This window comes from Pristis pectinata, chromosome 8 (assembly GCF_009764475.1).
Source record: "Pristis pectinata isolate sPriPec2 chromosome 8, sPriPec2.1.pri, whole genome shotgun sequence".
Classification (NCBI taxonomy): Eukaryota; Metazoa; Chordata; class Chondrichthyes; order Rhinopristiformes; family Pristidae; genus Pristis; species Pristis pectinata.
The window spans coordinates 45,040,075-45,065,226 of record NC_067412.1 but is presented as its reverse complement, the minus strand read 5'-3'; the positions used below and the strand labels follow the sequence as shown (position 1 = coordinate 45,065,226).

The 25,152-nt window shown below is 41.9% G+C and overlaps 1 protein-coding gene across 1 annotated transcript in view; it reads right to left on the bottom strand.

Moving 5' to 3' along the window:
* Positions 1-1,065: 1,065 nt before the first annotated feature.
* The window catches only part of LOC127573426 (probable G-protein coupled receptor 174), a 54,470-nt gene continuing 30,383 nt past the window's right edge, over positions 1,066-25,152 (bottom strand). Inside the window, 3 exon segments of the mRNA XM_052021637.1 lie at positions 1,066-5,268; positions 5,271-5,412; positions 10,869-11,103. Coding sequence (XP_051877597.1) covers positions 4,403-5,268; positions 5,271-5,364 — 960 coding nt within the window. The 5' untranslated portion in view covers positions 5,365-5,412; positions 10,869-11,103 and the 3' untranslated portion in view covers positions 1,066-4,402.

The window sequence follows — 25,152 nt, the reverse complement described above, 5'->3', positions numbered from 1 at the left end:
GAACTCTGGTTAGACCACATTTGTAGTAATGCGTTCAGTTCTGGTCGCCTTATTTTTGGAAGGATGTGAAAGTTTGAGAGGGTGCAGAGATTTACTGTACCAGGATGCTGCCTGGATTGGAGAGCATGTCTTATGAGGATTGGTTGAGTGAGCCCGGGCTTTTCTCTTTGGAGAGGAGGATGAGAGGTGACTTGATAGAGGCATACAAGATGATAAGAGGCATAGATCAAGTGGACATTCAGATACTTTTTCCCAGGGCATAAACGGTTAAGACGAGGGGGCATAATTTTAAGGTGATTGGAGGAAGGTGTATGGGGGATGCCAGAGGTAAGTTTTTTTTACACAGAGTGGTGGGTACGTGGAACACTGCCGGCAGACATTGTTGGGGCAGATGCACTGGGGACATTTAAGAGACTCTTATATAACCACATGAATGATAGAAGAATGGAGGGCTATGTGGGAGGGAACAGTTAGATAGATATTAGAGCAGGATAAAATGTCGGCAGAACATCATAGGCCGAAGGGCCTGTACTGTGCTGTTGTGTTCTATGTACTATGTTCTAATTAAAAACAGGCTCATGCACAGTGGCTTCATTTGTTCAGAGTCTGTGTCTGCAGAGCTCATCAGCTCACAACAACTTAATGATGAGGGAGTCAACTTAATGATGGGTGCAAATGATGCATTTGCTGGGAGAAATGAAATGGAAAAGAGAACTATCAAAACTTGTACTTCCTTTTTTTTTGAACTGAAATAACATTGTTGGTTCACTCTGTCTTCAAAAATGTGACACTTTGGAGCAAATGTGTAAAATGACTAAAGATGAGCAAAAGATTATTTTGCATAAATATTGACATCTTTGCATCAAATAACCTCTTGTACAATTATAATGGAGACATTTAAAGAAGAAAGCCATGGTCTCTGTTAAAATTAAATGGGAATTTGATATCAATGTGTTACGTATTTGGACAATATCATGGCTTATTTGAGTTTGTTTCGGCAGCTTAACACCAATAAAAGAATGAACCAAGCATTTCTGTGATATAGGATCAGCATTTATTAAAGCAGACAGCTTTCATGATACAAACTTTCCCATTGAACAGATTCCCATCAGATGCTTTTTTATTAATCCAATAATTAGCTTATTCAAAATTTCTGCAGTTAACTGAGCAACCTCGGCACTGTGAATAAATCCTTGTCATGGCCGAGTATCTATAACACTGTACACTTTCACTGATGGTAGGACTCACTTGTCTAAGTTAGAAGATTCCGATCTGGAGTACAGAATCTTGGCTGAAATGTTGGTACAAATGAATATAAAGTTAGTAACATCATCTTATAGATAAAATTTATGGCAAAACCCTGCTTTCTCTGTTTTAGTGGATGAAAACAATGTTGTGGACTTGAAGGAGAGGAGGAGTTTCTGAGCAATATTCATCCAATTAACAGCAATAAAATGCTTTTGTTTTAAATTTTATTACAGCGTGGTAACAGGCCCTTCTGGCCCAACAAGTCCACGCTGCCCATTTTTAAACCCATATTAACCTACCCGTACATCTTTAGAATGTGGGAGGAAACCGGAGCACCTGGAGGAAACCCACGCAGACACGGGAGAACGTACAAACTCCTTACAGTGACAGGAATTGAACCCAGGTCACTGGCGCTGTAATAGCGTTGCGCTAACTGCTACGCTACCGTGCCGTGGTCACAAAAAGATTGCTATTTGTGGGATATTTCTCTGTACAACTTGGTGTTGCAGTTCCTTCAGGAAAGGCTGTGTTTGGCTTTTGGGGATGTCCTAGGGTGCTGTATAAAACTTTAGTTGCTCTACTTACATTTATAACTCATGCTCTAAGACTCTTTAACTCAGAGAATAAACAGAACCAAGGAATATGAGCTGGCAACACCATCAAGAATCTCAAAATCCCACACTTTGAAAATTTACTGTGACTTGCTTGGAAACCACAAATCACTGGAGCAAATTACAGAGTAATCTTATGAAAGGGATCATCACAGAATCAGATGAAGTTGTGATTTTCAAAAGAGAATTGCATATAGTACTTCAAAAAGGGAAAGAAATGGCAGAGGTGGGCAGGGAAGGGAACTAATCAGTCTTATCTTTTAAAAAGCTGGCACAACAGTGCAGAGCAGCCTCGCTCTCCACTATAATTTATAACAAAATGAAGACTTGCAATTTTTCAACAACTAATGCTATATTTCCCAAAGCATCTTACAGCTAATTACATTATGTTTTGAATACTTGTAATGTTGGAAATACAGCATGCAATTTATATACGATATGAAAACTCTGATGCAATAAATGTTGAGATTATAATCCAATGATCTTTCCAAGTATCATTGGTTGGGTGGTTAATGTTAGTCAGGAGACCACAGGGAAATCCCAGGCACTTCTTTGAAATATATGGAGTCACCATCTGCCCAATATTCTCATGCACTGAATTATGGTGCATACCCCAAACCTGAGATTTGTTGCAAGTTCTGTCAGACTGAACACTACACACTACTCCTGGTAGATGGATCTCTGTGGGATTGTATCCACATTCTACTTGTCCACCTATGGTTGACAGTTTCTTCTTTCAAACTGATTGTTTACAGACCTGTGAAAACACATTAATAAGGAAACCACATGTTCTTAAAAAAATGCTCTCTCTATTTCCTGTTTCACTGGCATGTTGTCACAAAGTGCTTAAAATTTATATATTGATCCTTTTAATACTAGAATAATAAAGTTTTGAACCCCACGGGATACTGCAAACATGAATAACTGAACATTTCTTCCTCGCTCCTACCACTACATCCCTTGTTAATCTGGCTATAGAGAGACTAGCAGATGTGCCTGTAACCTGATGGGAATTTTGCCCTCTGATTCCCTGCCCCTCCCCATATCTTGTCTTGCAAACCTTTTTTCCCCCCAGTGGAACATCTAACTCTTGGGAGATGCTCCATCTTGACTCGTGAAAGTAAGTGGTGGAAGATACGCAGATGGAATGTTGGGAGGTGACAAGGAGTAGGTGGGAGGAGGAGACACAGGCCTGGGTCAGTTGTATCAAATGGCCTGTTTCTGTGCTACACATTCTATACAGTTCTACATTGATATACCATTAAATGAAACAGTTCCAAATCTGGTTAGAAGCCCAGAAATCACCTGTTGGAATAGAATCCATTGCCAGTGCCCAGATAGGCTGCTGCACACAGACCAGCCTAATAACCATCAAACTTCACTATGAATTCAGCAGGGCAACAAAATGACAAACATACGGTCTGGGTGCCCGAGGCCTAATGTCCTATTATTCCCAACTCTACTTTTTGTCATTTAATATATAAAAACATAGTTTTGGCAATCACCTGGTTTCATAGCATTTCATTTTATCAGGTGTTAGCTGGAAAAATACCCACATCACTGTTTCAGCAAGGTAACTATTAAGACTAGCAGAATGACTTCTTTCATCCCCGTGTTCCTTCAGTTTGTGTGACAGTGTGGGTCTAAAGTGGGACATACCATATGAACTATTTTATGATGCAGATGATGAAAATAGGATTCTAACTTTTTGTTGTATGGTGACTTTCTTGTAGTTCAAACTCAGCTGCAATCTTTTTGCATCATGTTAGAAATACAGGTATCTACTTCATTGATCAGATGTGTCGTGATTCATTTATCAAGTGCAAAATAGCAAGAGCAAATCACCAAACCATTGGCAAGAAACATTCAGCTCTCAAATTATCAACATATTTAACCCTGCACACATAGTATGAAGCAAAACAAAAGTTCAAATCTAATCGTAAATGCCCTGTTTGAAATATGTCACAATGACCACCTCTGAATGTAACCAGCTACTGACACTAACCGTAGGCTACTCTATGAAAAGTAGCAGAAAACCTGTAGGTGTATGGTAATACCCTGAAAAAATCACCAGTGCAACTTTTAGAAATGATTATTGTTGCCTGTTATGTCAATAAGTTTCCTATCAGAATGAGTAGCTCCTTGATTCTGCTTGGGTTGTGAGTTTTCAGTACTGTATTGATGTGGCTGTCACTGTCCAAATGTTTGAATGAAAGCTGCAATTACATTTTTGACCTTAAAGTAAATAATACAGAAAAATCATTCTGGATCTTTGCTTAGCACTGAGAGAAAATAAAAATATTTAAGGAAAATGAGAAACTTTTTTCTACCTGGCTATTAAAGCACTGCTGGCAAGTAAAGCTGGTTGCTGCAATCTTTCTTGCATGGGATGGAAATTATGATGCATTGATTGTTCAGTCCACTATGCAGCCCATTACATTGGCTTTTGCCTCTAAAAAGCTCACTGGCATTTTGCGCTGAGATGGGGCACAGAGAGAGATAAACCCTGATCTTACAATGGAAGTGTCTGAGCCCATCAGAGATTACCGACTGGTGGTACTTTCCCTGCTCAAGTGGCGACTCCGCACGAGGAAGCTTCCTGTTCGTGACAGCTGCTCTCTGAATTCACTCGTAACAAAGTAATAGATGATCGGGTCCAAGCAGGCATTCATGCTTGCCACACATAATGACAATGAATGCAGAATCACGATATTCTTCCTCACAGAGCAATCTGTGATGAAGTTCAACTGTCTGAGCTGGTTGAGCAGGAAGAGTACATGATAGGGAACGAAACAAATCAGGAAAACCACTGCACACATCAGCAGCAAGTTTAGAGCTTTCTTTCCACCTCGGTCATTGGGCAGTGTTGACTCCACCCTTAAAGACTCTGCAGTTTTCCAAGTGCAGACAATGATGATGATCATGGGCCCTAAAAACCCCAGTAATTCTGCTGCTGTTAGCATAAATATGGAAGATGTCAGGTTGACTTGCTTCATGGGAAGATCTGCAAAACAGAGTGAGCTGTTGAACGATCCTGTGTTCCGCATGATGGGGAATGGCAGGCACATCAGAATAACAATCACCCATCCAATAACACTGAAGCCCACATCATACCTTCGTCTCCAGGTGCTATACTTGAATGGACTGATTAAGAAAACGCAGCGTTGGACACTGATGCAAACTAAAAATAAAATGCTGGCATACATGTTAACAAACTTTAGATAGAAACAAAATAAGCACATGAATTTTCCAAAAGGCCAGGTGTGAGTTATGTAGTAGAAGATCCTCAAGGGCAAGGTCAACATGTGTGCCAGATCAGCAATGGCTAGGTTTATCATGAATATCACTGCCTTCTTCTCCTTTCTGATGTTCCCAGTTAAGACCCACAAGGCCACACTGTTACCAAGATCCCAGGAATGACAATTATTCCGTATGCAACTGCGTAAAGAAACAGCTCACTATCCCATTCTTCATTTTTACAGAGGGAGGTTATGTTCAATGACATCTTCAATCTTTGTCAACTCCGCTGTCTTCAACAAAAATATCTTTTCAGCTGCTGGAAAAAAGGTGAAAATGTAATCAGTTTTGTTCTCTTATAAACATCATCTACACATTCCCTAAATTCCCTACTCACCTGATGCCTTCTACAACTAGCTCCCTCAAATGTTTTCTATCTGATAACTCCTTAGTCTTCCTCAGCTTCCTGTTCCAAGGTATTTCCGTTCTTTGAATGTGTCCTAAGCATCTCATTTGCATGGCTAATGGAGTGCTAGCTAATTAGATACACAATTAGCTTGATGGTAGGAAGCAGTGGGTGATAGTGGAAGGTTGTTTCTCAGACTGGAGGCCCGTGACTAGTGGTTTGCCTCAGTAGTCGGTGCTGGGCCCATTGTTTGTCACCTATATCAAGGATTTGGATAAGAATGTACAGGGCATGGTTGGTAAGTTTGCAGATGACACTGAAATAGGTGGTATAGTGGACAGGGAAGAAGGGAATAAAAATGACAGGGGATCTTGATCAGCTGAGCAAGTGGGCTGAGGAACGGCAAATGGCAAATTCAGATAAGTGCAAGGTGTTGCCTTTCGGAAAGTCAAATTCACAGTGAATGATGGGGCCCTGAGGAGAGTTGTAGAGCAGAGGGATCTTAATGTACAAATACATGGTTGCCTGAAAGTGGAGTCACAGGAAGACAGGGTGGTGAAAAAGGCTTTTGAAGTGCTATCCTTCATAAGTCAGGGCATTGAGTATAAAAGTTGGGAGGTCATGGTGTGGTTGTACAGGATGCTGGTTAGGCTGCACTTTGGAGTATTGTGTTCAGATTTGGTCGCCCTGCTATAGGAAAGATGTTATTAAACTAAAAAGGGTTCAGAAAAGATTTACAAGGATGTTGGCAGGAACTGAGGGACTTAGCTTTCTAGGGAGAGGTTGGACAGGCAAGGACTTTATTTCTTGGAGCGTACGAGATTGAGAGGTGAACTTACAGAGGTGTATAAAATCATGACGGATATAGATAGGGTAAGTGCACTCAGTCTTTTTTCCAGGGTTGGGGAATCAAGAACTAGAGGGCATAGGTTTAAGGTGAGGGGGGAGAGATTTAATAGGAGCTTGAGGGGCAATTTTTTTTTTACACAAAGGATGGTATCTATGTGGAATGCCAGAGGAAGTGGTTGAGGCAGGTACAATAACAACTTTTAAAAGACAGTTGGATAGGTACATGGATTGGAAAGGGTTAGGAAGTTATTGGCCAAACACTGGCAAATGGGATTAGATTGGATGGGCCAGTTTGGTCGGCATGGACCAGTTGGGCCGAAGGGCCTGTTTCCATGCTGTATAACTCTGCAACTCCATAACTCAAGGAATGTCCAAGGCAGTCCTATTTTGAAGGGAGTAGTGGAAGCAGGAGAGAAGCTTGCTCAGAGAGACAAAATAGGGTGGGAAAGGCTTTTGAAGTTATGGGTGGGAGAGAGGGAGCGAACAGTAAAGGATTGCTGATGCCAAAAACCAGGTGTCCAGGGCAATAGCATGAACAGCAGGGAAGGCAGTGTATCAATACTAATGCAGCAGGCACCCAAACCCCAGGCTGCACACAGGTCTATTAGGACAGCGATTAGTCACAGAGATGATTTAAGAGACAAAATGCTGGAGAGGTTCAAGGAATGAAGGTTTAAGCTTGTGTCTCATCTCTCACTGTCATGGGCATCACAGCACAGGAGTGGGCCATGGATCTTGGCATAGGTCAGAAACTATGTGAGGTTGAAATGAAGAATACATTGGTCACCAAAGTGTAAAGATGAGCATAGGAGAAAGATGTTGTGGCATGGAGCCATGGAGGGCCAGAGGCATGTTCGAGACGTGGATGTAAGTGGACCAATTGAGGGTTTATAACTGTAATTGGTAGATTCAGCCTGAGTGAGCACCCGGGGAAGGACATGAACATATGTGCAGGCTTTCCTATGTTGGGATGTTAGAAGGGATTCATGTGGTGTGGCACTGGAAGAATGCATGCTTCAGGGTACATGGTGAAATTCACCTCCAAGTCACAGTGTGGGGCTAGTATCTGGAGTATGGACTACTGAATGATATTCTAATTAACACTCTGACACCGTTTCAATTTGCTTTATTTTAGATGTTATACAGTGGTAGAATAAATGTCCTAGTGAGCCTGCTAGGTATAATGTGAGCATGGGAAATGGGACCCTGGTAAGCTTCCGGGGAGTGCAGGAAGTGGAGTCGCAGTGAGTTTCCAGGTAGTACAGGGCTCTCATCCTTTCAAAGGGAGCATGGGGATCAATGCCTGCTGTCAAACCATCAGGATTTCTGAAGAATTGCATCGCAGATTATTGGAATTGTACAGTCATAAATTGTACATCAGAGAAATAGGCCCTTTGGCCCACTGTGTCTATGCTGACTTAATGCCTTTCTCTACTAATCCCAATTGCCTGCATTAATTAGATACCCATCTATGCCATGCTCATTCAAGTACCTGTGCAGATGCCCCTTAAATGTTGTTACTGCTCCTGTCTCCACCACCTCCTCTGGCAGCTCATTCCAGATACCAACAACTATTTGTGTGAAAATGTTACCCCTCAGATCTTTAAATCTCCTCCATCTCATCTTAACCCTATGTCCTCTATTCTTAGATACCCCTATCATGAGAAGCAGACACTAGCTATCTACCCCATTTATGCCTTTCATAATTTTATATACCTTTATCATGCCACCTCTCAGCCATTTTTGCTCCAGAAAAAATGGACTCAGCCTATTCATTCTCTTCTTAGAACTGAAGCCCTTCAATCCAGGCAACATCCTTGTGAATCTTTTCTGCACTCTCTCTAACTTAATCACATCTTTTGACTAGTTTGGTGACCATAACTGCACACAATACTCCAAGTGTAGCCAAACCAATATTTCGTACAACTGTAGCATGATGTCCTAACTCCTGTGCTCAATGTCTTGGCTGAGGAAGGCAAGCCTACCAAATGCCTTCTTCACCACCTTGTCCACTGTGACTCAACTTTCAGGGAACCCCTAGGTCTCTCTGTTCAGCAACAGTCCTCAGGGCCCTACTATTCACTGTTTATATCCTGCCTTGATTTAACTTCCTAAAATACATCACTTCACATTTGTCTGAGTTAAATTCTATCTGCCATTCCTTTGCCCACTTCCCCAGTAATCTCAGACAATCTTCTTCACTGACCACACCACTATCAATATTGGTGTCATCTGCAAACTTACTAATCATGCCAACTACATTCTCATCCAAATTGTTAATATATATGAGAAACAGCAGTGGACCCAGCACCGATCCCTGTGGCACACCACTGGTCACAGGCCTCCAGTCTGACAACCATCCACTACTACCCTCTGCCTTCTACCACTAAGCCAATTCTGTATCCAATTAGCCGGTTCACCATGGATCCCATATGATGTAACCTTCCGGACTAGACTACCGCAAGGGACCTTGTCAAAGGCCTTGCTAAAGTCCATGTAGACAATATCAATCCTCTTGGTCAGCTCTTCAAAAAAATCAAATTCGTGAGACACTTATTTCCCACACACAAAGTCATTCTGACTATCCCTTGCCTTTCCAAATGCAAATAAATCCTGTCCCTCAGAATCCCCCCCCAATAACTTCCCTACCACTATCGTTAGCTTAGTGGTCCTGCTTATCCCTGCTGTCCTTCTTAAATAAAGGTATAACATCAGCTCTCCTCCAGTCTTCTGGTACCTCACCCATGACTTACAAAGATACGAAAATCTGTGCCAGGGCCCCAGAAATCTCCTCCCTTGCTTCCCATAACATCCTAGGATACAGCTGGTCAGGTGCTGATGATTTATCCACCTTAATGCATTTCATGACCTCCTGCACCATCTCCTTCATGTTGATGTATTCCAGGATATCGTTGTTCCCTGCCTTGAACTTACTGGCTTCCATGTCCTTCTCCATGGTAAATACGAGAAGTATTCATTTAAGACATTGCCTATCTCCCATGGCCACATGCTGCTTTCTCTCCCTAGCTACCCTTTTACCCTTAATATACTTTGAATTATTTAGGATTCTCCTTTATCTTACATGCCAGAGGTATCTCATAGCCATGCCCAATTTACCACTTTAGCTTGTGGACCAATTTTTCCGTAACTATTTTGAAACTAATAGATACAACCAGATAAAGTGAATGGAGTCTTTCAGGGATGTGCTTTCAGAGCCACCTATTCAGATAAACCTCATGTCTGGGACCATAGCATAAACTGGTGACAATATTAAACTAAAAAATTCTGTCCCATCTAATTCCTTATCACTAAGGCAGTCCCCGTCAACACCCCAGTCACCGTTATGACCCTATTATTCCAACATTTATTCTTGATTTCCCTAGATATTTTCTCCTCTTATTTCTGCTGATTATTAGGGGCCTATCGTTTTTTTTATTGCTAAGTTCTACTGGCATGGCTTTGCTGGACATTTCCTCATGATATCCTCTCTAAGTGCTGCCATGGTGATCTCCTTAATGTTGCGAGGTACCAGAGGTGGAGCTAGGAGTGGAGGGGACAGCTGTACCATTGATTGAGGTGCCAGTCCTGCCCATCGCTCAACTAAATTTTATGATTACAAGATTAATATATTGTTGGGATTAACAGCATGTTTTTAATCATTACTCAATAAAAAGCAGTTTGTTGTGCTGAGCAGAAGCTAGCCAATACTGTGCTGTGTTGTGTATGCATACCATACAAAGTATTTCAGGAACTGTTTCTAAATAAACAGGTATGTGGATTAGAGAGAACTTCTAATATTAGAGCGAATTAGTGGATCAGCATCCACTAATTACTTTCAACCAGATAAAGTGAATGGAGTCTCTAAGGGATGTGCTTTCAGAGCCACCTATTCAGATAAATCTCTTTTATCTGGGACCATGGCATAAACTGGTGACAATATTAAAAAGGGGAAGTATTTGGGTCTGGGGAACTACAGATATGCAATATTTGCAGATGTAGGCATAAGATGTTTGATGCAGATGATTGCAAAGCTTTATAAATGGAAAGATAAACTAGGAGCATACTTAATATGCAGCCCTAATTTGGGTAATGTTGATGCTAAAAGAGAACCTTGAATGATGAACTGTGTTCACACAATGCAGACAGCAAAGAACAAATAGAACTGTCAAACCAAACTGGTTTAATCAGATCACAATGCTTCTGAAACTGCACCTCATTTCCAGTCACAGCCACCCAGTGAAATGTTCATGCTCTTACAACTTGACAATTGTTCAGGTATATACTGGCAGCAAAAGCAGGCCAAATCTGTCCAATCAGTCTACTTTCAATCATGAGCAAAGGTTTGGACAGTGTTGTAGACAGTGCTGTCAACCTGGACTTACTGATAAACTGCTCGTTGATGTCAACTTTCACCAGAACCACTGCCTCAGACCTCATCGCAGCCTTGCTCAATGGAGCAAAGAGCTATACTCCAGAAGCACCCTGATCAAATCACACATCATGGCTTTGTTTCTCACCTCTTCTTCCTCTTTTGCAGGTTAAAACTTGCTTGATTTCCACATTTTCCCAGCTCTAGTGAAAGGTCACCAAGCTGGAATGTTAACTTTGGTTCTTCCCAGATGCTGCCTGACCTGTTCAGTCATTTTCTGCTTTTATTTTGGATATCCAGAATCTGCAGGTTTTTCATCAACAGGATGGTGTGTTTATGAAGTAATTCCAGAACTACAGCCCGGCTGGTTAAATGAAGCAGAACTGCTGGGGAGACAAGCCACAAACTGAACCAACGTGACAAACCTTATAGATAGAAACTGGAACTCCAGCAAAATTTGAACAAGCAGCCTCACATCATAAATACATTAAAACACCACTGCTCTTCCCCTCACTTCAGAACATTTATAAATAAAAGGGTAATATGCATTATTCATCTCAGTGTAATCCAGCTAAGTGTTTTAACCCTGTTTATAAAGAGCAGTAGGGGTATTAGGTGGGCAAGAAAATCATGTTGAGGGCAGGAGCACAGAGGTCCAACTGAATCAGTTTCCCATCTGGCAACTGGCCAGTTTGACAGGCTGGTGAATGGGCAAGTCAGGAGGCTGAAAAAGGAGATGACAAGGTGAGAGAGTGGGGCACGGTGTAGCACGGCAGACCAGGAGAGGATGACTGTCATCAAGCACGGAATGTGAGGGGGTGGGACATGGTATTCTGTTTGTCCTGACCCTCAAGGAGTCCTGTGAAAAGGATTTACTTCATGAAGCCACAAAATTATGACAGCCTTCAGCCTGTGGAGCCACAGCAGTTGTGTTTAAGAGCAATCCAACTGGTCTTCTCATTTCCTCTGCCTGCAGTTCTGCAAAATCTTTCCATTCAGATACTTATCCAGCTCTCATTTGAACACTGAAACTGAATCTGCCTCCACTCCTCCCCCAACAATACATTCTCAGCCCCAACCACTTACTGTGTTTGAAAACATCCCCTTGTTACTCTTCTGATACTGTTGCCAGTCTCCTTCATTCCATGTCCCATAGTCCTTGAGTGGCAACTGGGCATAGGTTTTCTCCATCTCGTTTGTCTATATTTGTTGAGATTTTAAATACCCCTATCCTCCTTGTAATCTCCTCTGTTCCAAGGAGAACAGCCCAAACTTTTTTTAATCATTTAAGTTTTTTAAAGCATTTTCTCAACCTGCTCTGCCACTTTCAATTAACCATTTGCCCTTAGTTCTCTGTTCTTACAGAACTGTGCCTCTAATTTATATTGTCTCTTCTCATTCTTCTGACCAAAATGTATCACTTTATATTTCTCAGCATTAACTTTCACCTCCATCTGTAGTCTCAACTTTCACCTCCATCTTTATCTCCTATAACACACAGTTTACTTACTCCTAAAGTTTGTAGTACCTGCAGCTTTGGAAATTGTGCTCTGCTCCCAAGTCAGAATAATGAATATATAAAGAGAAACATTGGTCCTGGTGCTAATTTTCCCAAGCCCTGTGACACCACATGATCAGATTTAAATCAACTTTCAACTTGCACAATGGGCCCATGGAATGTGAATCAGAAACAGCCTTGTTTTAAAATTTTAACCCACCTTGACACTGTCCAGAGCAATAGGTTTAGTACTAATTCTAAATATCACTCTCTCAGCTAGCTGATGGGGTTTGGAGAGAATTGGATATCTCTAACATTGGGCACCCACCAGTAATGATTCAGGACAGAGAAGAGACCAATACATTATGCAATAAGGAAGACTAGCAAAGCAGACTGCAGGATCAGAGAATCAGTGCAACAGTAAGATAAAGAAATATGAAAAAGAAAAAAGAAAGAAACAAAAGAAAAACACAAGAGTCCTTGGAATATAAACTACAGAAATTCATATTAAAGCCTCTTGAGTCTGTGCTGTTGATGCACAAAGGTTAGAATCCAACTTTGCACCATTACAAAATGATACAGATTCCATACAAGAGTACTTCACTGACTTTATCACGCTAAATATTTCAGGTGAAACAGGAGTTCATTATTTTCGTGGAATCAGTTCTGAGTGCCTCCTGTGCTAACAGTGTTCCAGTGAATGAATATCAGCAGTCTCCCAGAGACTAACCATATGTTCACCAAGACCCAAACAAATGACCCTGTGTCCCAATACCAATTCTTGCAACTTGTTCCATATCTATGGGTAACCTGGCTGAGATTCTGTGTCATACACCAGATCCTTGTGAAAAGTAGACACAGCTTATATTACTGGCCAAATCTACCAGGCTATTGAATCTTTACTACTGAATGTCTGATTTACAGAAACAGGCCCTTTAGCCTACCATGTTGACCTTTCTCCCCTTATAAACTTTTTCCATTTTTCCTCATTAGGACCATATCCTTCTGCGCCTTGTCTATTTAATTGTCTGTCTAAATACCTCTTTAGTAATGGTATCTGATTCCACCACCTCCTCTGGCAGTGCATTTCAGATATCAACCACTCTGAAAGTGGCAACGCAACAGGATAAGGTGGTAAAGAAAGTGTTACAGCATACTTGCTTTCATCGGTTGGGATGTTGAGTATAAGAGTCAGGAAGTCATGTTGCAGCTGTATAAAACGTTAATTAGGTCACATTTGGAATATTGTGTGCAGTGCTGGTTGCCCATTTTGGATGCGGAGGCTTTGGAGAGGGTACAGAAGAGGTTCACCAGGATGCTACCTGGATTGAGTTGTATTAGCTATAAGGAGAGATTGGACAAACTTGGATTGTTTATTCCAGAGTATCGGAGGCTGAGGGGAGACCTGACAGAAGTATATAAAAGTATGAAAGGCATAGATAGGGTACATAGTCAGAGTCTTTCTTCCCCAGAGTGGAAATATCAAATACTAGAAGGCGTAGCTTTAAGATGGAGGAGTGGGGTGAAGTTTAAAGGAGATGTTAGAAGCAAGTTTTTTCATGGAGAGTGGTAAGTACCTGGAATATACTGCTAGGGGTGGTGGTGGTGGAAGTAGATATGATAGCAACGTTTAAGAGGCATTCAGTTAGACACATGAACAGGCAGAGAATGGAGGAATATGGACCACGTGCAGGCAAAAGGGATTTGTTCAGATTGGCATCATGATCAGCATGGGTCAAAGCTCTGTTCCTGTGCTGTACTATTCTATGTTCTTTCCCAGATCTCCTATTTCTCCCTCTGAATCCCCCTTCTTTCTTGTTGACCTTCTATGTCTTTCTCCATTTCCCCATCACCTCTGAATTCATATTTCTACTCCTGAACCCCTAATTTCCATCTGGACCCTTGTCACCACCCTGATGTCCCTCCCCTTCTCCAAACTCCAACTCTACTTCATTGTCCAATTTCTTAGTCCACAATGGGCCAGACCATGCTCAAGGCAACCCATGCTTTGTAGTCACTTCCTGCATCAGTTCCACAGCTGCACTCACCTCATTCAGCTCTTTGGTTTCCAACATTGCTGCTGTGGCTATTTCACATGGCATAGAAAGCAGAAATTAAGATCCTACCCACTGACCACTCTCACGGCCTTCTATGGCCACCGGCGTCCTCACGAGAGAGGTCATGAGGAACACCAGTGGTGCTGAGGATGCTGGTGGTCAGGAATGTGAGAAAGTTTTTGGTCGAAGCTGGAGTCTGGAGTGCTGTGACAAGCTGAAATTCACCACGTTCTATTTCCTGCTCACTTTAAACTCACTGGGTTCACTGGAAAATGTATCACACTATTGTTTAACACGTAGAAAAAAAAGTGAACAGGAAGTGTGTTTGGGTAACATCTAATTTCAGTCCAGAAAATCTGTCAGTGGAGCACCAGCAGATATTGCGAGTTTTACTGTACAAATAATTCCACACAGGATGGAAGGGATTTATTACTGCAGTTTGGTCAGGAGTGAGAAACATCACAGAAATAAAACCACAAATGCTCTGCAGACACACATGTTGGTTCTGGCCTTGACTACAGATTCTTCATTTGATGATTCTGTCACACCAACAAAATGACGTGAATGAGCACATTTCAAGCTGCTTGTACTTGATGGCTTGATTCAACATCAAAAGATGTTTAATCAAGCCATCAAGTTGCGCAGGCTACAATTTTGCTCATGTTTACTCTGTTATTTAAGCAGGCATTCTGTACTGTGGTTTGCCCACCCAGCTCTCTGCATCACAAACATTCAATCTGCTGCGATCTCATCTAGCAACTTATTTCTGCTACTTGTGCAGCTATAGTTGGTTAGTGAGCATCTCTGCAAAATGACGGAAAGAAACTCAGCCTGGATTTTGTTTGTTATTGTTTCTACAACAGTTGTTTTGCAGCCAAATCAGCCTCCCTGTTGATCAGTTGAGTTTCTTAAATCTACCCTCCAGGTTCTCTACGTTGAAAATTTTCTCCAGTGAGAACTGGAAAATTTCAACCATGAGTGCAGATCTGCAACAAACAATGAATTTGCCTATGCCCAGCTCAATTCAAGGCAGCTTCTTCCTGTCCTTCCCCCACTAGATCCTCATGGAATTGCATGTGTGCTTGTTTAATTGTATTTATTATTATTATATTATTATTATTATGACGCAATAGAACTGCAGTGGAGTTAAGTATTACTTACTAAGTACTGGTAAAATGATCATAAACAATGGTCTCAGTTCCAGCAGTGAGTCTTTTAAACAAAAAGCAGGATGAAGTTTAAAAAGGTTTAAAAAGCCCACATTTGCAAAAGCCATTCAAACAAGTTGTGCATCAAATGCTGTAGGGATTCCAGGAACATCATGGTACAAGATTTCTACATGTGATCATAGCTCCTTTCTGTGGCTCATTATTCTTATCTTAACCCACACCCAGTCACACTCACCCATGAATCCTGATAGTAGTTCAGTGTTTGTAGTACATCCCTTTGACAGGGGTACTTGTGGCTATGGCAATATTTATAAGGGGATCCTGGGATGTAATGAAAAGCTTGCATTATATATCTCAACTCATGACATAAGGTCATCCAAAAGTACCTTAGAGCCAATTAAGTTTAGTTGCTCTTGCAAGTTTGAGAAAGTAGCCCGCTTGCACATAGTTTACTCTCTGGGCAGTCAGGTGATAATGGCCAGATTATTTTTATGGATGCAACTATCCAGAACAATGCATAACCTTCCCCTTTTCCAACATTGTGGCTTGGAATCTTTTATTTGTTTAACATCAGTCAGAGTGGTTTGTCACCCTGGATTTTCATGCGTACTCTCTGGAATGAGAGTTGTACCCACAACCCCTCACTGACTAGAGTCTACTTCTTTGGAAGATGAGTCCTGTCAACTAAAATATCGCTGACACAAACTTATGGAGTAATGCCAATATTTGGAGTGCCCCAATCTGTGCAGAGCCCCAGGTAGTTTCCAGTGTTTACATAAAGTCACTGTTGAAGCAGTACCCTGTAGTTAATGTCATCTGAGGAGATCTTCAAGAACCTGCTAACATATATAGTGCCTAATTTTTGCAGATTTCTTCCTCCATATAGATTTATTTAAAATGATTCATCTTGTGCAGGTTGCATAAAAGTGTAGGTTTTACTGGATTGCTTGGAAGCTAGAAAAATAACAGCAGTTTTTGTTTAATGCTCTGATAAGCATCGAGAGTTGTTGCATGATGTGGTGGTTAGTTGTGGGTAATGTGTATGCATTTGATATCAACCATGAAACACTGTGCGTGGTGTGAGATGAGGTCAGTGGGGAGATTGATGCAATAGCTTCTTCAAAGCTTGATGTTTTTCACAATAACCAGCTTCTAAAAATTCAAAGCAAACCTCCTTATTAAAAAGTATAAATGTGTATATATTTTGTTGTTCTCATTTGATCATGACTGTTTTCAAAGCATGTTCAAATTGAAGAGTTTAACTGGACCTGTGACAACAAGAAATTCTGCAGATGCTGGAAGCTGGAGCAATACACAAAAAGTGGTGGAGGAACTCATACGGTCAGGGAGCATCTCTGGAGGGAAATAAGCAGTCGATGTTTTGGGCCGTGTCCTGATGAAGGGTCTCAGTCCGAAACATCGACCATTTATTTCCCTCCATAGATGCTGCCTGACCTGCTGAGTTCCTCCAGCACTTTTTGTGTATTAATTAGAACTGTAAATGGTATACAAAATGATAAAGATCTGATATAGACAGATAATACAGGAAACATGATCCATTCATAGGAACTTTATAACCATAGTTGGTTTAAAAAAAAGAGGGGGGACTCCATACCAGATTGTTTTGATCTGGAAAGCACCACCTGAATGTGTTGTGTCAGGTGGTTCAATAGCAACTTACAAAAGGGAAATGGATACATACTTAAAGGGAAAAAAATTGTCAAACATGATAATGCATCTAATTTGAAGAGCTCATTTAACGAACCAGTCTAGGCTTGACAGGATAAATGCCACTTCTCTGTGCAGTAAGCTTCTATATTGTATTTTAATTGATTTTCCAAATGTATATGAAAAATTGCATGGGAGGTCAAGGCGGAAACAGTTGGTAGAGTAAGGAACAACATAAATGGAAATTCAGATGTTCTATATGATAAGAGGATAGTTCATGTAGGAATAGGACCGATTCACAGCAAAAATGCAAACTTGTGCATTGGTGCTAAGGGGAGTGATAACGTGCAAAATAAGTACTTGGCATCTGCTCTCATATTTTGCATCTGTCATCACCAGGGAATAGGGTGCTTCCACAGTAATAACAAAGGACAAGATAGCTGAGATACGAGACGTGATAAAAAGTGATAGCATCGAGATTAGAAAAGTTGGCAAAGTAAAATAGGTAAATCACCAGAACAGGATGGGATGCATCCTTGGATTTTGGCGGAAGTACTGGAGGAAATCACATGGGTATTGACTAAAATCTTCCAATGCTTTTTGTATCTGGGGAAGAGTGCCCCAGTTACAGGCACATCAGTTTAATCTTGTGGTAGGAAAGCTTTTACATTGATCTGGGACAGGATTAATAGTAACCTAGAAGAAAATACATTCAGCATTTGTTGAGGGAAAATCATATTTGAGAAATTTGATGGCATTTTTTGATGAGGTAGCTGATGAAGATAATACTCAATGTGGTCAACATGTACTTCTAGATGGCTTCTGATAAGGTAATACACAACAGGCTTATCAGCAAAGTGGAAATACGTGGCATAAAAGGGACACTGATAGGATGGATAGTTGGCCAAGGAACAGAAAACAGAGGGTCAAAATGACTGGTTGTTTCTCGACAAGGGGAAGGTGAATAGTGGCATTTTCCAGAGATTGGTATTGGTGACATTGCTTTTTTAATCTTTATCAATGATCTTGATTTGTGAATATAAACCACAATTTCTAAATTTACAGATGACACAAAATGAGGCAGTATTCTGAATTATAATGAGCACGACACCTGGCAGAAGTATTAAAACAGGTTGGTATACTGTGGCGGACACATGGCAGATAAAGACTAATGCAGAGAAATGTGAGGTGATTTTGGTAGGAAGAATGAGGAAAGGTACTCCTGCATGCCATTTAGTAGAGGGACAAGGGTATGCATGCACAAATCAATGAAAGTAGCAGGATAGGTTGAGGCATACACAGTTCTGGGCTTCATCAAAGGAGGCATATATTCTTACAGCAGCAAACCCTGCTGAAACTTCATAAAACACCAGTTCAGCTACAGCCAGAGTATCATATTCATTTCTGGTCACCACATTATAGGAAGGAATTACAGGCATTGGAGAGGGTCCAGAGGAGTTTTAGGAGAATGGTTCCTTGGAAGAGGAACCACAAGGAAAGATCTGAGGCTGAGGGGAGATCTGATGAAGTATATAAAACAATGAGGGATCTGGGCAGAGTGGATTGTGGGAGGCTGTTTCATTGGAATTTCATGAAATTTTTTCACCACTTTCACAATTCATCTGCCATTTTCAATAGAGTCACAGAGTCATACAGCACAGAAACAGGCCCTTCTGCCCAACTATTCATGCTGACCAAAAACCCATCTAAGCTAGTCCCATTTGTCTGTGTTTGACCCACATGCCTCTAAACCATGTACCTGTCCAACTGTTTTTTAAATGTTACTGTACCTGCAGGGTACAATGAACTGTACCTCTTGTCAGTGAACTGTGCACTTATGCCCCAGTCTTCTAGTTCATTCTTCCGACCAAAATATAGCACTTTGAAATTCTCAGCAGAAAAAATACCTGCCACCTTGAATCAGGTCTTCTCTAATTGACTATTTTACATTGTAGTGCTCCAGATCTTGTGTTGTAGCTATTCTAAACCATCTGATATTATCATTGCTGTTTCCTGGATGTCACAAGACTGATGGTTGTTCCACCTGGCCCGGATCATTTCTCAGAACCAAGTCTAACTTTCCATCTCTGAATTCACTGGAAGATTATGGCTGCAGCCTCTGCAGTTTCCTTCCTTCCTTCCCTCCCTCAGTGACCTAGAATGGGTCTAAGCAAGGTGATTTATCCACCTTACATCCTGCCAGCCTTTTCAGTGTTTCTTCTATATCAACGTTTAGCCCATCCAGAATCTCAACTACATCTTGCTTTGCTGAGACTCCAGCAGTAACTTCTTCCTTGGTGAAGGCTGGTGTAAAGGATTTTGCACCAGCTTTGCCTCGATGAGCAGATCTCATTCTTGGTACCTGATTGCCTCACCTCTTCTATTGCAATCTTTTTCCTGCTTACATGCCTGTGGAATGTTTTCAGATTCATTGTTATCTTTGCCACTAGTCTTTTCTGATGCTCTTCCTTTGTCCCCTTTATTTCCAATTTTCCTTCCCCTGCTGAACTTTTTGCAAACAGCATAGTTCTCACTTATGTTAACAATTTGGCATCTGTCATGTACCCTTTAGTTTTGTTCTATTTTTGGTCAACAAGGGAGTTCTAAATTTTAATTTCTCTCTCCCTCAGGACAATGAACCCAAGCTGTTACTGAATCATGTGCACCTTAAAGGATTCCCATGATTTAATGACAGATTTTCCTCCCAACTTCACCAGGTCTATTCTTGTCACCTTGAATCAGATCTTCTCTAATTGACTATTTTACATTGTAGTGCTCCAGATCTTGTGCTGTAGCTATTCTAAACCATCTGATATTATCATTGCTGTTTCCTGGATGTCACAAGACTGATACTTGCTCCACCTGGCCTGGATCATTTCTCAGAACCAAGTCCAGCAATACCACTTTTCTCAGAAGGCCAGAAATGTACTGATGAAGAATTATCTCCTGAAACCAGTCCAGAAACTTCTCCCATGCTTTGCCCTTTAACATTACGGTTATCCCAGTCTATAATTGGATCACTGAAGTACTCCATTATCATTATTGTGTGGCTTCTCCACATTCCTGTTGTTTCTCTACAAACTTGTTCCTCAACATCCTTCCTACTAGTTAGCAGCCTGTAGAAAAGTCACACAAGTTTGCATTTATCACAGTAGGAAGTGGAGCTTCAGTCATTGTTAACCTGTTCACTGCAGCTTACACTTTACACATTCAAAGCAATGGTCCTCTACTAACTTATCCCTACTGCATAATATGACCCCCTGACAATAAAGGTCCCTGATGAGACCTTGGGATGATGTGGACTGCGTTCCATATCTTGGGAGCCCCTTGCAACAGAAGCAGAATCAAAGAATCCAGGCAAGCAAAGAAGGAGGCCATTCAGCCTAGTATGTTCATGCTGGCTCTCTGCTGGAGCAACACTTTAGTTCCACATCATGGGCCTTTCTCTGTAACCTTGTCTATTCTCTCTTACTAAATATTTACCCAATTCCCTCTTCAATGATACAAAGGGACCTGCCTCCACCATATCTGGAGGCAGTGCTGTCCAGTTTCAACCACACACATGGATATGATTTTCCTCACATTACTCTTACTTCTCTTCCCCATTATTTCATACTTCTGACCTCTAGATCTCAACCTCTGCACCAATGGAATCAGCAACTCCATTCATCAGGATTCTCATTAGTTTTGTAGACTTTTAACAAAGCTTTCCTTCTCTCGAAGACATCTTTCCTGCTCGAGAAGGCCAAATCGGCCTTCCGTAAAGAAAATAGTCCCACCCGCTCTAGTCTATCCTTGTGACTGTAGCTGCTTATCTCATGAACCTCTCCAATTAATCTTTTCTGGTCTGTTCTGTTGCATTCACATGAGGTGACCGAACTAAAATACAAAATTCCAGCTGAGACCAATGCTTCACAGTGAAACTCCAATCATCTGCTACTGGATCCTTCACAAGTCCAGCTCACTGGGGGATGTTTCTCACCCTTCCTTTAAAGAGAAGGACCTCTAAGGTTGTAATCTCTGGACAGGAAATAGGAAGATATCTCACGTAGTTTGTGTGGCTAAAGGGAAGGTGTTGATCTTGGGAATGTTTCTGGAATAGATAGGACCTGAACTGGAACAGTCCATTATCCTTAGTGGGAAGTTTGTACTGTTGGAGAGGTTTTAAACTAATTTGGCATGGCAATAGGGCATAGAATGGTTGTACAGCTGGGCAGGAAGTTCAGTCAAATACAAAAGAAAAACTAGGGCAGTTTAGTAGGCAGAGCAGAGATGGGCATGACAAGCACATGGGAGGATTGGAAGGCTAAACTGTATCTATGCTGATGCAAGGGGCCTGACAGGTAAGGCAGATAAACTCAGAGTGTTGATTAGCACATGGAAATACGGTATTGTTGCAATCACTGAGACCTGAATGAAAGAAGAGCAGGAATGGCAACTAAAAGTCCTGCAGTACAGAAGTTTTAGGCATGATGGGGGGACGTAAAAGAACAGGAGGCAGTCCAATATTGATCAAGCAGAACATCACTGCAGTAATGAAGGGGCATGTCTTGGAAGGCTCTTCAAATGAGGCCATATAGGTAGAGCTTGGAAATACAAAAGGGTTATTACTTTGCTGGAATTATACTTCAGGTCAGCCAACAGTCAGTGGGAGATAGGGATTTGTAATTTGCAAATGGGACTAGCTTGGATGGGCATCTTGGTCAGCATGAACCAGTTGGACTGAAGGGCCTGTGTCCATGCTGAATGACTCTATGGACTCTATTAGAGGAGCAGGTATCAACAATGTACAAGAGCAATGGGGTTATATTCGTGGAGAATTTCAACGTCCCTTATACTAATTGGGATTACCTTAGAGTGAAAGGATGAGATGGGGTAGAATTTTTAAAGTCCACAAAGGAGAGATCTTTGTGCCAGTGCATGGAGAGTCATACTACGATGGGACAGTGCTAGACTTAATCTGAGTGAACAAAGTTTGGCAGTGGCTGAAGTGTCCCTGGGAGAGTACTTTGGGGATAATGACTAGAACTTGGTAAGTTTCAAGTTAGTTATGGAAAGGGATAAGGAGAGTTTTGAAATTAAGGGTCTGAATTAGGGGAAGACCGATTTCAGTATCATTTGACAGGAATGGCAAAGGTAGACTGGGAACAGTTAATGGCAGGTAAATCTATGGTCGGGAGTTGGGAGTCTTTTAAAACTGAAATCGTGAGAGTTAAGGGCCAATATGTTCCTATAAGGGTGAAGGGTAAGAACAGCAAGTCCAGGATATCCTGGATGTGAAGGGATATCAAGGATATGATAAAGAAAAAGGAAGCAAATGGTAGGTACAGAGCATTGAAAAAAGGGGAGACCTTCAGGAGTATAGAGAGAGAGAGAAAAACAGTGTGTGTGTGTGTGTGTGTGTGTGTGTGTGTGTGTGTGTGTGTGTGTGTGTGCGCGCGTGCGTGTGTGGAAACATAGAAAAACTACAGCACAATTCAGGCCCTTCAGCCCACAAAGCTGTGCCAAACATGTCCCTACCCTAGAAATTGCTAGGCTTACCCATAGCCCTCTATTTTTCTCAGCTCCATGTACCTATCCAACAGTCTCTTAAAAGACCCTATCGTATCCGCCTCCACCACCGTTGCCGGCAGCCCAATCCACGCGCTCACCACTCTCTGAGTAAAAAACTTACCCCTGACATCTCCTCTATACCTACTCCCCAGCACCTTAAACCTATGTCCTCTTGTGGCCACCATTTCAGCCCTGGGGAAAAGCCTCTGACTATCTACCCGATCAATACCTCTCATCATCTTATATACAAGCATGTGGTCCCCCCTCAAGCGGGGGACAAGCATTATATACAAGCATGTGGTCCCCCCAGACAAGTGTCAGGTCCCCCCTCATCTTCTGTCACTCCAAGGAGAAAAGGCCAAGTTCCCTCAAACTGCTTTCATAAGGAATGTTCCGCATTCCAGGCAGCATCCTTGTAAATCTCCTCTGCAACCTTTCTATGGCTTCCACATCCTTCCTGTAGTGAGGTGACCAGAACTGAGCACAGTACTCCAAGTGGGGTCTGACCAGGGACCTATATAGCTGCAACAATACCTCTCGGCTCCTAAATTCAATTCCACGATTGGTGAAGGACAATACACCTTATGCCTTCTTAACCACAGAGTCAACCTGCACAGCCGCTTTGAGCATCCTATGGACTTGGACCCCAAGATCCCTCTGATCTTCTATACTGCCAAGAGTCCTACCATTAATAATATATTCTGCCATCATATTTAACCTACCAAAATGAACCACTTCACACTTATCTGGGTTGAACTGCATCTGCCACTTCTCAGCCCAACTTTGCATCCTATCTATGTCCCTCTGTAACCTCTGACAGCCCTCCAAAACTATCCACAACACCCCCAACCTTTGCGTCATCCGCAAACTTACTCCACTTCCTCATCCAGGTCGTTTATAAAATTCACAAAGAGCAAGGGTCCCAGTACAGATCCCTGAGGTACACCACTGGTCACCGACCTCCACGCAGAATACGACCCTTCAACAACCACTCTATGCCTTCTGTGGGCCAGCCAGTTCTGCATCCACACTGCAATGTCCCCTTGGATCCCATGCACCCTTACTTTCTCAATAAGCCTTGCATAGGGTACCTTATCAAATACCTTGCTGAAATCCATATACACTACATCTACTGCTCTCCCTTCATCGACGTGTTTAGTCACATCCTCAAAAAATTCAATCAGGCCCGTAAGGCAGGACCTTCCCTTGACAAAGCCATGCTGACTATTCCTAATCATATTATACCCCTCCAAATGTTCATAAATCCTGCCTCTCAGGATCTTCTCCATTAGCTTACCAACCACTGAGGTAAGACTCACTGGTCTATAATTCCCTGCGCTATCCCTACTCCCTTTCTTGAATAAGGGAATAACATCCGCAACCCTCCAATCTCCCGGAACCTCTCCTGTCTCCATCGGCGATACAAAGATCATCGTCAGAGGCTCCGCAATCTCTTCCCTCGCCTCCCACAGCAGCCTGGGGTACATCTCATCCGGTCCTGGCGACTTATCCAACTTGATGCTTTCCAGAAGTTTCAGCACCTCCTCTTTCCTAATATCTACATGCTCAAGCTTTTCAGCCCGCTGCAAGTCCCCACTACAATCCCCCAGATCTTTTTCTGTAGTGAATACTGATGTAAAGTATTCATTAAGTACCTCCACCATTTCTTCGGGATCCATACACACTTTCCCACTGCTGCACTTGATAGGCCCTATTCTTTCGCATCTTATCCTCTTCCTCTTCACATACCTGTAGAATGCCTTGGGGTTTTCCTTAATTCTGCCCGCCAAGGCCTTCTCATGCCCCCTTCTGGCTCTCCTAATCTCCTTCTTAAGCTCCTTCCTATTAGCCTTATACTCTTCCAGATCTCTAACATTACCTAGCTCTCTGTACCTTTTGTAAGCTTTTCTTTTCCTTTTGACTAGATTTATTATAGCCTTTGTACACCACAGTTCCTGTATCCTCTCGTGACTCCCCTGCCTCATTGGAACATGCCTATGCAGAACTCCACACAAATATCCCCTGAATATTTGTCACATTTCTTCTGTACTTTTCCCTGCGAACATCTGTTCCCAATTTAATCTTTCCCTTTAATCATAATTCCCTTTGCTCCAAGTAAACGCCTTTCTAGTCTGTCTGTTCATATCTTTCTCCATTGCTAACGTAAAGGAGATAGAATTATGATCACTATCACCAAAATGTTCACCCACTGAGAGATCTGACACCTGACCAGGTTCATTTTCCAATACCAAATCAAGCACAGCCTCTCCTCTTGTAAGCCTATCTACATATTGTGTCAAGAATCCTTCCTGAACACACAACTCCACCCCATCTAAACTCCTCACTGTCTGGAGATGCCAATCGATGTTTGGGAAATTAAAATCCCCCATCACAACTACTCTGTTATTATCACACCTTTCTAGGATCTGCTTCCCTATCTGCTCCTCAATATCCCTGTTATTATTGAGCGGCCTATAAAAAACACCC